Source organism: Anomalospiza imberbis, chromosome 3 (genome assembly GCF_031753505.1).
Source record: "Anomalospiza imberbis isolate Cuckoo-Finch-1a 21T00152 chromosome 3, ASM3175350v1, whole genome shotgun sequence".
In the NCBI taxonomy this organism is placed as follows: Eukaryota; Metazoa; Chordata; class Aves; order Passeriformes; family Viduidae; genus Anomalospiza; species Anomalospiza imberbis.
In genome coordinates this window covers 1,528,416-1,541,922 of record NC_089683.1, presented here as the reverse complement: position 1 = coordinate 1,541,922, position 13,507 = coordinate 1,528,416, and the positions used below count along the sequence as shown (strand labels likewise).

At 56.6% G+C, this 13,507-nt stretch overlaps 1 protein-coding gene across 2 annotated transcripts; it reads right to left on the bottom strand.

The window, feature by feature from the left end:
* Positions 1-4,109: 4,109 nt before the first annotated feature.
* On the bottom strand, positions 4,110-12,932 carry STMN4 (stathmin 4). Of its 2 annotated transcripts, none has more exons than XM_068183087.1 (6): positions 12,829-12,931; positions 8,708-8,763; positions 7,954-8,049; positions 6,837-7,042; positions 6,542-6,733; positions 4,110-5,526 (listed from the first exon to the last, which is right to left on the bottom strand). In XM_068183087.1, the coding sequence occupies exons 1-6, from the start codon at positions 12,891-12,893 to the stop codon at positions 5,467-5,469; spliced, it is 675 nt and encodes a 224-aa protein (XP_068039188.1). In that variant the 5' UTR covers positions 12,894-12,931; the 3' UTR covers positions 4,110-5,466. The 2 variants fall into 2 exon arrangements, with proteins under 2 accessions (XP_068039188.1, XP_068039187.1); XM_068183086.1 differs by lacking the exon at positions 4,110-5,526 and adding an exon at positions 5,554-5,966 and having other exon boundaries at positions 12,829-12,932.
* Between the last annotated feature and the right edge of the window lie 575 nt (positions 12,933-13,507).

The following is a 13,507-nucleotide window of genomic DNA, read 5'->3' as shown; positions in this document are numbered from 1 at the left end:
TGGGATCCAACAGGGAATTGATCCGAGTCCTCCAATGTGGGAGATCTCCTGGGAATGTGGAGGTGATTCCTTGGAAGGGAATGGATCCAACTGAGAATTGATCCGAGTCCTCCAACGTGGGAGATCTCCTGGGAATGTGGAGGTGATTCCTTGGAAGGGAATGGATCCAATGGGGAATTGATCCGAGTCCTCCAACATGGGAGATCTCCTGGGAATGTGGAGGTGATTCCTTGGAAGAGAATGGATCCAAGCCGGATCCAACGGGGAATTGATCCGAGTCCTCCAATGTGGGACATCTCCTGGGAATGTGGAGGTGATTCCTGGGACAGGAATGGATCCAATGGGGAATTGATCCCAGTCTTCCAACATGGGAGATCTCCTGGAAATGTGGAGGTGATTCCTTGGAAGGGAATGGATCCAATCGAAAATCGATGCTCGTCCTCCAACATGGGAGATCTCCTGGGAATGTGGAGACTATTCCTTGGAAGGGAATGGATCTAGCTGGGATCCAACAGGGAATTGATCTGAGTCCTGCAACACGGGAGATCTCCTGGGAATGTGGAGGTGATTCCTTGGAAGGGAATGGATCTAGCTGGGATCCAACAGGGAATTGATCTGAGTCCTGCAACACGGGAGATCTCCTGGGAATGTGGAGGTGATTCCTTGGAAGGGAATGGATCCAACGGGGAATTGATCCGAGTCCTCCAATGTGGGAGATCTCCTGGGAATGTGGAGGTGATTCCTGGGACAGGAATGGATCCAATGGGGAATTGATCCCAGTCTTCCAACATGGGAGATCTCCTGGGAATGTGGAGGTGATTCCTTGGAAGAGAATGGATCCAACCGGGATCCAATGGGGAACTGATCCGAGTCCTGCAACGGGGGGGTTCTCCTGGGAATGTGGAGGTGATTCCTTGGAAGGGAATGGATCCAACGGGGATATGATCCGAGTCTTCCAACGTGGGAGATCTGGGAATGTGGAGGTGATTCCCTGGAAGGGAATGGATCCAACAGGGAATTGATCCCAGTCTTCCAACGTGGGAGATCTCCTGGGAATGTGGAGGTGGTTCCTGGGAAGGGAATGGATCCAACGGGGAATTGATCCGAGTCCTCCAATGTGGGACATCTCCTGGGAATGTGGAGATGATCTCTGGGAAAAGAATGGATCCAATCGAAAATCCAAATGGGAATTGATCATCGTCCTCCCACCTGAGAGATCTGGAAGTGTGGAGGTGATTCCTGGGAAGGGCATTTCCAAGACTAAATCCGGTTGTTTGGATGGTGGGAATAAGCTCCAGGCTGATCCATGTGGAGTTCCGTGGCTGCCAATCCAATGGAATTTCCCGAGGGAAGCAATGGAAGCGTTCCTGGGGGAATTTTCCACGTGGGATTTGATGGAGCAGCTTTTATTCCCAAGGATTTGCATCCCGTTTCCAAAGATCCCAAAGATCCATGACCGCAGGGATGCATGGAATCGACTCTGAGGGAAGCCGGGAGATCCAGCGTGCGTTCCCAGGGATGGAATCACAGGAAAACGAGGAAGGATTGTGCTCCACACCTTTGGGAATAAAAATATTCCAAATGAAAGGATTCCAAAACAAAAAAACAAAAAAAAAAAAAAATCAAAAAACCAAAAAAACCTGGGAAGTTTTTCCATTTCTCCCTCCATTTTCACTTTCCCACCCTTTCTCCGGCAAAGAATTCCAGATGGATTTTCCACCCATCCTAAAAAGGGATCAGGAATGATCAGACGGGATTTAAAACCCATTTTTTTTCACTGCCTTACTCTGGATAATTAGAATTGATTTAGCTAATTTGAATAATTAATTTGGATCATTAATTTGGATAATTAATTTTAATTTTCCATGGGTCGTTTCAGCCGGAAGCCCTCCTTTTTCCCTGGCTTTGCCTTTTCCCGGGATCCAGATTTGGAAGCTGGGACTCGGCTCCACTCTCCCTGCATTTGATGACGAATATTTAATTTAATTTAATTAATATTTAATTAAATGACCTGTTTTCCTATTCCATGTTTTCTGAGGATGGAAAGTCGGATTTATCCCTTCCAACCATTCCACTCTTGGTGCTCTCCTGGTGGATTCCTTCCGATATTCTGGACTCTGTTTTCCCTGGAATGTCGTTTTTTATGGATAAATCCATGGACAAGTTGCCTTCGGAGCATCCCACAAATAAATAATTCCGAGAGAATGAACCAAAGTTTTTTTGGCTCTTGGTTTCCCTTGGAAGTTTTCCAAGGGTGCGAGGTATTCCCAAGACTCTCACGGAGGTGTCTTGGATCTGACATTCCCGTTGGATCACCGGCCAAAATTCGGTGATCCTTCCTGGATAATCAATACCCTGCCAAGGGATTAATTAATCACTCAATAAGCAACAGCTTAATTAATTAGTGATCCCATTACTGTTATTAATCCACCATCTGATTTCCCACATTATTAAATTCGGCAATTCCCAAAACTTGGGAATGCCACACGGTTAAACTGGAGTGAATCATTCCATCCTTCCTTTCCCACAGCTTTTATCCCAGGTGCAAATTCCTCCCTTTATCCAAATCTTGGATTCCAGAAGGATCCAGGGAATCCTTGGAGCCACTTCCCCAGCCCAGGAGGGGCTCCAGGAGAGCTGGAATTTGGGGAAGGGCTGGAGGGCCAGGAGCCAGGGAATCGCTTCCAGTGGGAAAGGGGAGCCTGGGATTTTGGGATCTTGGGAAGGAATTCCCGTCTGGGCTGGAATTCCCAGAGAATCTCTGGATCCCTGGCAGTGTCCAAGGAAAGTTTGGATGGGGCTTGGAGCAACCTTGGATAGAGGGAGGCGTTGGGAATTCTGAGATCAAGGACACTCAGGATCCATCCCAAGGGATTTGTATGGAATTCGGGGATGGAAAAGGGAAGGGACACCCTTCCTGGAGTCTTCCCAAATTCCCAGGGAAGCCCCTGGATCCCAAAATTCCTTCACCAGGAGGAATCGGGATGGGGATGGATCCAATCCCAGGCTGGGAGAGCTGGGAATGTGCAGCTGGATCGGGGAAGGATCCAGGGAATCCTTGGAGCCGCTTCCCGATCCCCAAGGGGCTCCAGGAGAGCTGGAATTTGGGGAAGGGCTGGAGGGCCAGGAGCCAGGGAATGGCTTCCAGTGGGAAAGGGGAGCCTGGGATTTTGGGATCTTGGGAAGGAATTCCCGGCTGGGCTGGAATTCCCAGAGAATCCCTGGCAATGTCCAAGGAAAGGCTGGACATCCCGGGATAGGAGAAGGCATCAATGGGAGAAAAATTATCCCCCAAATCTTCGTTCCTCAGGATTCCTCAGGCCATGGAGCGGGACGATCCGGGAATCCTGGAATGGTTTGGGTGGGAGGGGACCTCTAAGCTCATCCCATTCCATGGACAGGGGCACCTCCCACCACCCCAGGTTTTTCAGGAAGTGTGGATGGATCCATGTCCTCTCTTCCCGGTCCCTTTGGATACAGCCCCTTCCTGTCCCACCTGGATACCACGGGAATCCCAGCTACATCCACAGGGAAGCCCAAACCCCTTTCCCTGGATTTGTCCCACACCCGTGGGAATCACCCATCCTCAGGGATTCCCAGGATCTGGGATCTCCTTATCCTGGATCAGAGAGGATTGGATCAGGAGGACCGGACATTTTGGACCCTCTGGAATGCTGCTCCTAAATTTTGGTCCCATTTTCCAGTGGAATAATGATGGCAGAGGAACCTTCCCATTGCTTCCTCCTGGAGCTGGAATTCCCGGGATCTCCTCCTGGCCCTGAGGAAAGGATGCAATGCCCTTAGCTATTCCATGGATATTCCATGGAGGGATGATCCCACTCATCCAGCTCTTTCCCAGTTTCCTCCTCTCCCAGCACACGGATGGAATTGGGATCCCACTCCCTGCTCCAGGTCTGGGATGGGAAAACTTCATGGAATGAGTCTGGAACTCCCAAATCTTCCCATCCCACCAGCTTTTTGGGGAATGGGGGGAAAACAGCCCAGCCTCCCACCCTAATTCCCTCCTTTCCTCCTTTTCCCGACTCCAGGTTGCCCCAATCCCGAAAAAAGCCACACGGGAAGCACCGCAGGGATCATGGAAACCAAAGGAAAGGCCAAGGCAGTTTTATTTACATCCGTTGTGTACAAAAAAAGGACAGCTCGCGCCGCAATCCGACCCCAGTCCCATTTTTCCCCTTCCCAGGGTTCTCCCCGGGGCTCCGGGATCAGGGTGGGCATCTCCTGGCACCGGGAAAGAGACGTGATTCCCTCCGGACCCGGGTCGGAGCTCGGAATGTCTTATCCAGACATAGCGGAGGCCAAACCCTTCGTTCACATCCGGGTTGGAATTTTGGGGTGCCGCGGCACTGGGGACGCTTCCCGCCGGCAACTGGGAATGCAGGGAATTCCCACCCCCCTGGAAAATCCAATCTTCCTTCTCCCCCCCAATTCCTGGAGGCAAAGATCCCCCAGGAATGGCATGGCAGCTCCCAAAAAAGCATCTCCTGGAATATTTTGGGGGTTTCCACCCTCCATGGTGTCACCAGGAGATGCCACCGCTGTCCCCAAGGGGTTCCCGTGGATATTTTTCCCTGCTCTCCACAGGGCTCCATCCCACCTCCACCTTTTTCCCAAATTTTCCCTCATTCCCTTCCATCGTGGTCTCCAAAGCCCCGCCCTGGCTTCTCCTGCTGCTCCATCTCCGGGAGCCGATGGTTTTCCAGCTGGAAAGGGGGATTTCATCCAAGAATTCCCACCGGGATTGTTTTTTGGGAGGTTCTTACAAAAAGCTTCTCTGGGAATTCATGGGGCTTTCCAATGTCAGCCTTGGGAAGGATCATGGGCGTCTCCAACAGCTGGAAAAACCCTTTGGAGCAAGGGAATTTCACTCCCTGACCACCTCCCACGGTGGTGGTGGGCAAAAAAAAACTTCTCCCCCTTCCCAAAACGGTGCTGGAAGGTCAAAAAAACCCCACCAGATCTGGGAAGAGATCCCAAATCCAGGCGGGAACAAGGGAGAGAGGGAGGGACACCAAGAGATGCCGCAGCCCACGGATGGGATGGGATTGGACGGAGAAGACTCCGGAGGGATTCCCGCCCGCCCCGCCTGCCCAGCACCAAATTAAAGTCACACACGACGCACATTTCCCACAATTCCCTCCCCACCCGCTCCGTATTCCCGGGATTTCTCCCGGGGATCACCTCCTCAGCCCTGGGCTGTCCCCTCCGGACCTGGCTGACGGGCGGGACCCACCCGGGTGGGCATCCCAAATCCCGCCCTCATCCCTTCCCTCCCCACCCTCCCCGGAACGACGACGACGACGACTCCGATGGCTTCACCCCTCAACTCGTCACATCCACGAACAAAGAAAGCAGAGGAACGTCCACCATTCCCACACCATTCCGACCTGGAGCTGCGGAAGCCTCCGGCACCTCCCCGGAGCTGTCAGTCCAAGCAGAGCCTCTTTACCTGGAGGCTTCTTCCTTGAGCTCCTTGTTTTTCCTCACTTCTTCCGCGTGTTTGTCCTGCGGGATCGGGAAGGAGGAGGGGGAGGAGGAGGAGGAGGAGGAGGAGGAGGAGGGGAGGGGAACACGCGTTAGCCGGGTTCCAGGATTCCGGGATCCCCACGGACAGCGGCTCCGGAGGGGTTGAAGGCACGAGGTTCATCCCGAGGGATGCCACGGATGGGTCACCAGCGTCCTCTCCTCCCCTGGGGTCACTTTAAGGGCTGCTGGTGGCACCTGGGGACACTTTGTCCTCGCCCTCTGGCTACGAGGGAGACGTCAACCGTCCCGGGAAGCCCCATGGAGCTGGGATTAGCTGGGATTTTCCGGCATTATCTGGCGCTCTCCGCCTCTGCCCCAACGGAGGCGTTCGGAGAAGGGCACTGGGCGGGCTCCGGATGTTTTGGAGGGAGCTGGAGGTGGTGAGGGTGGGATTTTCCGTGCGGAGGTTGGGAACAGACCTGATTCGGGAGAGAGAAGAGGGCTGGAAGGGTGGGAATGGCTCCCAGCACGGAGCTGGGGAGCTGCCGGATCCGTGGGAAGGGACCAGGGGAAGATCCGCCAGCCCGGAGGTGGGAGAAGCACAAGGGGAGCGGCAGGGATGTGGCTGGGATGGAATTCCCAGAGAAGTTGTGGCTGCCCCTGGCTCTCTGGAAGTGTCCGAGGAAAGGTTGGACGGGGCTTGGAGCAACCTGGGACAGTGAAAGGTGCCGGGGGTGGAACTGGATGATCCTAAAGGTCCCTTCCAACCCAGCCATCCCGGGACTCTACGATTCCTGGGATTCTGCGTCCCATCTTGGTGGGACACGGGAAAAGGAAGGGCTTCGCTTGTCCATGGACAAGACCCAGATCCCAACTCTCCGACCTCTCCCAAGCCTACGGATCCGCCCGGGCAGGACCCCCCCAATCCCAGCGGGACGCTGCACTTGGATGGGAAGGGAAGCGGGACGACCCCCCCTCTTCGGTGGTGCCACCCCGAGAGCCAGCAGCATCCCGAATATCCCAACTCATCCCAATCCCTTTTCCAGGCACCCACCTTCTCCTGGAGGCGCTCCAACATGGCCGCCAGGTGGGCCTCGCGGTTCTCCTTGTTGGATTCCATCTTCTGCGCCAGCTTCTCCTTGGCCATCTTGATGAAGTTGTTGTTCTCCTCGATGGCCTTCTGGATCACTTCCCGCTCGTGTTCCCGCTTTTCCGCCAGGTGCTTCAGCAGCTCCGCCTCCTGGTACTGGGGGACACCACGGGGACATTCCCGGGATAAAGCCGCCTCTTCCCAACCCAAAAATAGCGGGGGGACGGGGGGGGGGAAATTCACTGGGCGCCACACCCACCTTTCTCCTCTCCTCCGCCGCTTCCAGCTTCTTCTGGATCTCCTCCAGGGAAGGGTCGCGGCGCCGGGGCAGGGAGGCGTTGAATTCCGGAATTCCGTCGAAGGATGGAGGCTTCAGGATGACCTCAAAGGATTGGCCCGAGGTCCGTTTGTTGAGCTCGATCACTTCCATGTCGGAGATCACGCACCAGGTCAGATCCACCGTGTCTGGGTGGGGGAGAAAGGGCGCGGAATGAGCGCCGGGAATTCCCATTCCGGGATTTCCGCACCTGTGGAACCACCCCCCCCCCCGCCCCGCAGTGGGATTCCGCCTTTCCTGGTATCCGTGAGTTTCATCCAGGTTTAGCCCAGATGCATCCCTGGGGTTCAGGGATGAGGGGCGTGGGGTAGAAGTTTTGGGATTCCCATGGATGGGGCCGAGCTGGGGATATTTGGGAGAGCTGAGGGGTTGGGATTGTCCCTGTCTCTCCATCTCTCCTTGCTTTGGGAATTGGGAATGGGACCGTGATCCCTTTTCCAGCGTAGATGCCCCTGGATAACCTGGAGGAGCCCCCAAGGGCTCTTCCATGGCCTCTGGACATGGATTGGGATGAATCACCTGGAGCTGAAAAATAGGGATACGGGATGAAGGGATAAAGGGCTCCTGGAGCCTCCCTGGATCCCAACCCATCCATGGGGTCGGGTTGGGAATATTTGGGAGAGCCAAGGGGTTGGGAATATGTCCCTGCTTTAGGAATTAGGAATGGGACCATGATCCCTTTTCCGGTGCAGATCCCCCTCGTGCCAGGAATCCTTTTCCATGGCCTCCAGACCTGGATCAGGCCGAAAAATAGGGAGCCCACGCTCCAGGAGGAGGGAATGAAGAGCTCCCAGAGCTCCTCTGTATCCCAACCCATCCATGGGGCCGAGCTGGGAATATCTGGGAGATCTGAGGGGGCTGTGCCTGCCCAAGCCCCTCCAGATCCCGACCCAGCCTCCTGCTGAATTCCCAGAAAACTCCGGAGCCGCCGCCGCGCTCCGTTCAAGGGCGACCGCGCTCGTGCCGAGGAGGGGTTGAAGCCCCCCCCAGAGATCCCGGAATTCCCGGGGCTGGGGTGGGATTGGGAAGGGGGTCCCACCTTCGTAGGCGTAGTTCGGCTTGTTGAGGGGATCCGACAGGAAACAGGAGCAGAAGAGGGAGACGAGGGGCAGCTCCTTCATCTTCTCCTTGTAGGCTGGGAAGAGACGTCGGGATCGGGATCAGAGGGGCTCCGAGGGCCAGGGAAGGGGATGGCATGGGGGAAAAAGGGATGGAGGGATTTCCAAGGGCCAGGGAAGGGGGTGGGATTGGGGTCAGAGGGATGTGGGGGACTTCCATGTTCCAGGAAAAGTTTGGGATTGGGGTCAGAGGGATGTGGGGGACTTCCATGTGACAGGAAAAGTTTGGGATTGGGGTCAGAGGGATGAGGGGGCTCCATGTTCCAGGAAAAGTTTGGGATTGGGGTCAGAGGAATGTGGGAATTCCACATTCCAGGAAAGGGATGGGATCGGGATCAGAGGGATGGGGGAATTCCAACTTCCAGGAAATGATTGGGATCAGGATCAGAGGGATGGGGGAATTCCACATTCCAGGGAAGGGATGGGATCGGGATCAGAGGGATGGGGGAATTCCACATTCCAGGGAAGGGATGGGATCGGGATCAGAGGGATGGGGGAATTCCAAATTCAGGATGAGCTGAGGATCCGGACGTGCAAATGGAAAACTCGGGAAGGACTCGGGATTATCCCGGGCTGTCGATCCCGCTTTGTCACCATCGGGATGCCGGGAGCATTCCAGGGCTGGGATGAGTCCGGGAAACCCCGGGATGGGGTGGGGGGTTTGGGGTGGCGTACCGGCCAGAGTCATGGCGAGGAAATCCTTGGAATTCTGCTGGAAGAGCGATCCTGGGGCCTGTGGAGGGAAGGAAGGGATGGGGTCAGTGGCAGGGTCTTGGGAATGGGATGATGGGAACACACTGGGCTGATGGGATATAGGGATAATGGGATGGGATAATGAGATATAGGGAATAATGGGATATAGGGATGGGATGGGACAATGGGATGGGAATGCACTGGGATAATGGACGGGATGATTTGGGATGGGACGGGACAATGGGATGGGAAGGGATGGGATGGGATGGGATGGGATGGGATGGGATGATTTGGGATGGGACGGGACAGGATGGAGGGGATGGGATGGGATAAAGGGATGAGAACACACTGGAATAATGGGATGGGATAATGGGATGGGATGGGATGGGATGGGATGGGATGGGATGGGATGGGATGGGATGGGATGATTTGGGATGGGATAATTTGGGATGGAACGGGATAAAGGGATGGGAACACACTGGAGGGATGGGATAATGGGATGGGATAATGGGATGGGATGGGATAATGGGATGGGATGGGATAATGGGATGGGATGGGACAGGATGGGCACACATCGGGATGACGGACACATCCCATGGGATGTTCCTGGCACACGCAGCCCTTCCCAGCTCCACATTCCCAACCCACACGTGTGGGGACACGTGCCGGGAGACACACACGGACACACCTGGACACACCTGGACCCCTCCCAAATTCCCAATCCAGTTTCCCCCACTCGTGTCCCGACATTCCCAGTCCTCAGCTCCCCCTTCCTGATGCTCCAGGATCCTCTCCCCCATCCCACGGGAATAATTCCCGGGGTCTCCATGGACGTGGGAGCATCCCCAGGAGCCACACCCACCCGTGGGGCTTGGAAGGGGAATTGGGTATTGTGAAAACCGGGATAATCCGGGCTGTTCCCCATTCCCAGGGTTTTTGGGTGTGGAAATGTGGAAACGCCCTTCCCAGCTGCACCAAAGCACGGAAGGAGGTGGGATTTGGGGATTATTCCCAGATTTTGATCCCCAAACCCATCCTTTCAAACAGGGATCCTTAAATCCCCACAGCTCCCGAGGGAATGAACATTCCCGGGCTGCGCCACGCCCCACCCATCCCGAGAAATCCCAGCCCTCATCCCCCCAGTCCTGCTGGGATCTGCCCCGGGAATCCCAAAAATAACTCGGCCGCAGCTTCCAGGGGGTGCTGGAGGGTGGGAACAGGGAGAAAATGTGGGAATATCCAGCTGAGATCACCATCCGCTTTTCCAGGCGGGGCTGGTGGGGGTCGGGTGGGGATAATGGGATGGATGGATTCCTGGATTCCGGTTATCCATGGATAACCCGGCTGGAAGCGATTCCCTGGCTCCTGCCTCCCCTCTGCCGGCATTCCCACCCCAAATCCTGCTTTTCCCTGGGATCCACTGGCATTCCGTGCCCGTCCCCCAGACCTCACGTGGCGTTCCCACGGGATGAAACGTGGGGATCGCCCACCAGAGCCAGAACGGGTGGAAAACGGGCTCTGTCCCTATGGATACGGCGGGATGGGAGGGGAGTGGTCCAGCCCGGCTCCTGCCTGGATGAGGATGATTTTCCAGGGGTTTGGAGGAGGGAATTCCCTCCCTGCCCCATTCCCAATGGGAGCGCGCTGTCAGGGACCTGCTGCTGTCACCCCAAAATCCCAGCGTGGAGGGAATGATCCCAGTCCCGACCAGGCGATCCCAATCCCGACCAGGCGATCCCAATCCCGACCAGTCGATCCCAATCCTGACCAGGTGATCCCATTCCTGACCATGTGATCCCATTCCCGGCTGCACAATCCCATTCCTGGCTGCACAATCCCATTCCCAATGGGAGCGATCCCATTCCTGACCACTCGATCCCATTCCCAATCACACAATCCCATTTCTGACTATGTGATCCCATTCCCGACCAGGTGATCCCATTCCCGACCATGTGATCCCATTCCCAGCTGCACAATCCTATTCCTGGCTGCACAATCCCATTCCTGACCACACAATCCCATTCCCAACCACGCGATCCCATTCCTGACCACGCGATCCATTCCAAACCACGCGATCCCATTCCTGACCACACGATCCATTCCTAACCACGCGATCCCATTCCTGACCACGCCATCCCATTCCCAACCACGCGATCCCATTCCTGACCACGCCATCCCATTCCAAGCCATGCAATCCCATTCCAAACCACGCGATCCCATTCCTGACCACACGATCCCATTCCCAGCCACAAGATCCCATTCCCAACCACGAGATCCCATTCTCAGCCACGCGATCCCATTCCCGACCACGCTATCCCATTCCCAGCCGCACAATCCCATTCCCAAGCACACAATCCCATTCCAAACCACGCCACCCTATTTCTGGCCGCACAATCCCATTCCTGACCACGCGATTCCGTTCCCAGCCACATGATCCCATTCCCAGCCAGCCACACGTGGCAGGGAGAGGGATCCCGCGGGATCCGCCCCCCCACATGGCTGCGACCCCTTTCCCCACCCTGAATTCCAAGGGAAGGACCCTCCCATCTCCCATCTTTTTCCCTGGAAAAATCATCCAGCCATGGATGGGGGAATGGGAAGAGGCTGGGGTGGTGGGGGGGGGGGGGGGTCTCCCCATTCCCTGCCTGGAAGCTTGGGAGGCTCCAGAGGGGGAAAAGTGGGATGGCAGCGCCTTCTCCCTCCCTCCCTCCCTCCCTCCCTCCCCGTCCCTTTTTCCATTTCCCTGGGAAAAAAATTCCAGCGGCTGCAGGAATTCGGGTCCTGCCCTCGTGGTGGGGGGCGGGGGGGGGGGCTCCGCTCCCACATTTTGGGGGTTCTGGGTGGGGCCGCGCAGCCCCCGAGGGGTCCCCGGGGGAGTGGGGGGTGCAAAATCCCGGGAATGCTGAAGAGGAGCCTCCCAGGATAACAGGGTGAGGGTCTCCCAAAAATTCGGGGCGGGGATCCCCGGAATGCGGGTGGGGGGCGGGGTCCGCCCCGGGAATTTGGGACTCCGAGGATGCTGGGGGGAGGGGGGCGAAATCCCGGGATTTCGGGGGTTTTCGGGTCCCCCAGGGATGCTGGGGTGGAGAAATCCCGGGATTTCGGGGTTTTTGGGTCCCCCGGGGATTTTGAGGGTGCAAAATCCCGGGATTTGGGGGGGTTGGGGTCCCCCGAGGATTTTGAGGGTGTAAAATCCTGGGATTTCGGGGGATTCAGGTCCCCCGGGGATTTTGAGGGTGCAAAATCCCTGGATTTTGGGGGGGTTCCGGTCCCCCGAGGATTTTGAGGGTGCAGAATCCCGGGATTTGGGAGGGTTGGGGTCCCCCGAGGATTTAGAGGGTGCAGAATCCCGGGATTTTGGGGTCCCCGGTCCCTCAGGGATGCTGAGGGTGCAGAATCCTGGGATTTCGGGGGATTCAGGTCCCCCGAGGATTTTGAGGGTGCAGAATCCCGGGATTTCGGGGGTCCGGGTCCCTCAGGGATTCTGGAATGGGGATCCCCCCCCCACCGCAGGAATGGGGGTCCCCGAAGATCCTGGGAAAGCGGGGAGGTGCGTGTGTGGGAGGGGGGGTCCCCCTAAAGGATTCTGGGGGTGTCGGATTCTGCGGATCCCCGGAAAATTCTGGGAATTCTGGGAATGCTGGGGGGGGGGGGGGGTGTGTGCAGAATCCCTCGGGAATTCTGGGGGTGCGGAGCCCCCCTGAGGACGCTGATCCCACCCCAAACCCAAACTGGGGGCGGCAGCCGAGGATGAGGATGAGGATGAGGATGAGGATGAGGATGAGGATGAGGATGAGGATGAGGATGAGGGGGGGGGTAGATCTCCAAAAGGAACGGGATAAGGAATTCCAGACGGCTGGAAAACGCCCCGGGAAGAGCGGGACCAGCACCCCAAAAAGGGATGGGGACACCACGGCGGTGACCATCCCCCCCCCTCCCCAAAACCTTTACCCACCCCCTCCCAAAAAAAAAAAAAAAAAAAGGAAAAAAAAAAAAAAATCGTACCTCAACGCCGCCCGCCCCCACCACCCCAAATCCATCCGAAATCCACCCCAAATTCCCCGAAAACGCCCCCAGAACGGCAGCGGGGGCTCCGGGACTCACCCCACGGCGGTGGTCGCGCTGCTCCCGGCGCTCTCCCGGCTCCTTTAACGCGGCTTTGGAACATCCCGGGCGGGGGGTCCCCAGCGCCCCCCCCCCATGACATCATCGCCCAGCCCTCCGATTGGTCGAGAGCCCGTGCGGGTGAGGGCCCCGCCCGGTGACGTCACAGCCCGCAGCTATTTTGGGTTTGGAGCAGGGAAAAAGGGGAAAAAAAAAAAAAAAAAAAAAAAAAAAAAAAGGGTGGGGGGGGATAAAAAGGGATGGGTGGAAAAATCGAGGGATAAAATGGAAAAGGAAAGGGGTTTTGGGGTGAAAAAGGGGGGTTTTGGGGGTGGGTTGGAAGGGGGGGTGCGGAGCAGGGCGGGGCTGGGGGGGGACAAAGTGACAAAGGGACACGGAGGGGGTCGGGGCGCCGCAAGGGGGGCAAAGTGTCCCTGGTCCCTTCGGGTCACATCCCCGAATTTGGGGAGCAGCGGGGTGACAGCTCCAAGGTGGGGGGACAGTGGGGTGACATCGACATGGGGGGACAACGGGGTGACATCGATATGGGGGGACAATCAGGTGACATCGATATGGGGGGACAACGGGGTGACATCGATATGAGGGGACAATGGGGTGACATTTCCAGAGTGGGGGACAATGGGGTGACATCGATATGGGGGGACAACGGGGTGACAT

Excerpts from the sequence above, each read along its gene's own strand:
- STMN4 (XM_068183086.1), bottom strand. The coding sequence starts at position 12,932 with ATGTCATGGGGGGGGGGCGCTGGGGACCCCCCGCCCGGGATGTTCCAA. Across the intron at positions 8,050-8,707 it reads CCTCGCCATGACTCTGGCCG|CCTACAAGGAGAAGATGAAG; the intron begins GTACGCCACCCC and ends GTCTCTTCCCAG. Across the intron at positions 6,734-6,836 it reads CGGCGGAGGAGAGGAGAAAG|TACCAGGAGGCGGAGCTGCT; the intron begins GTGGGTGTGGCG and ends GGTGTCCCCCAG.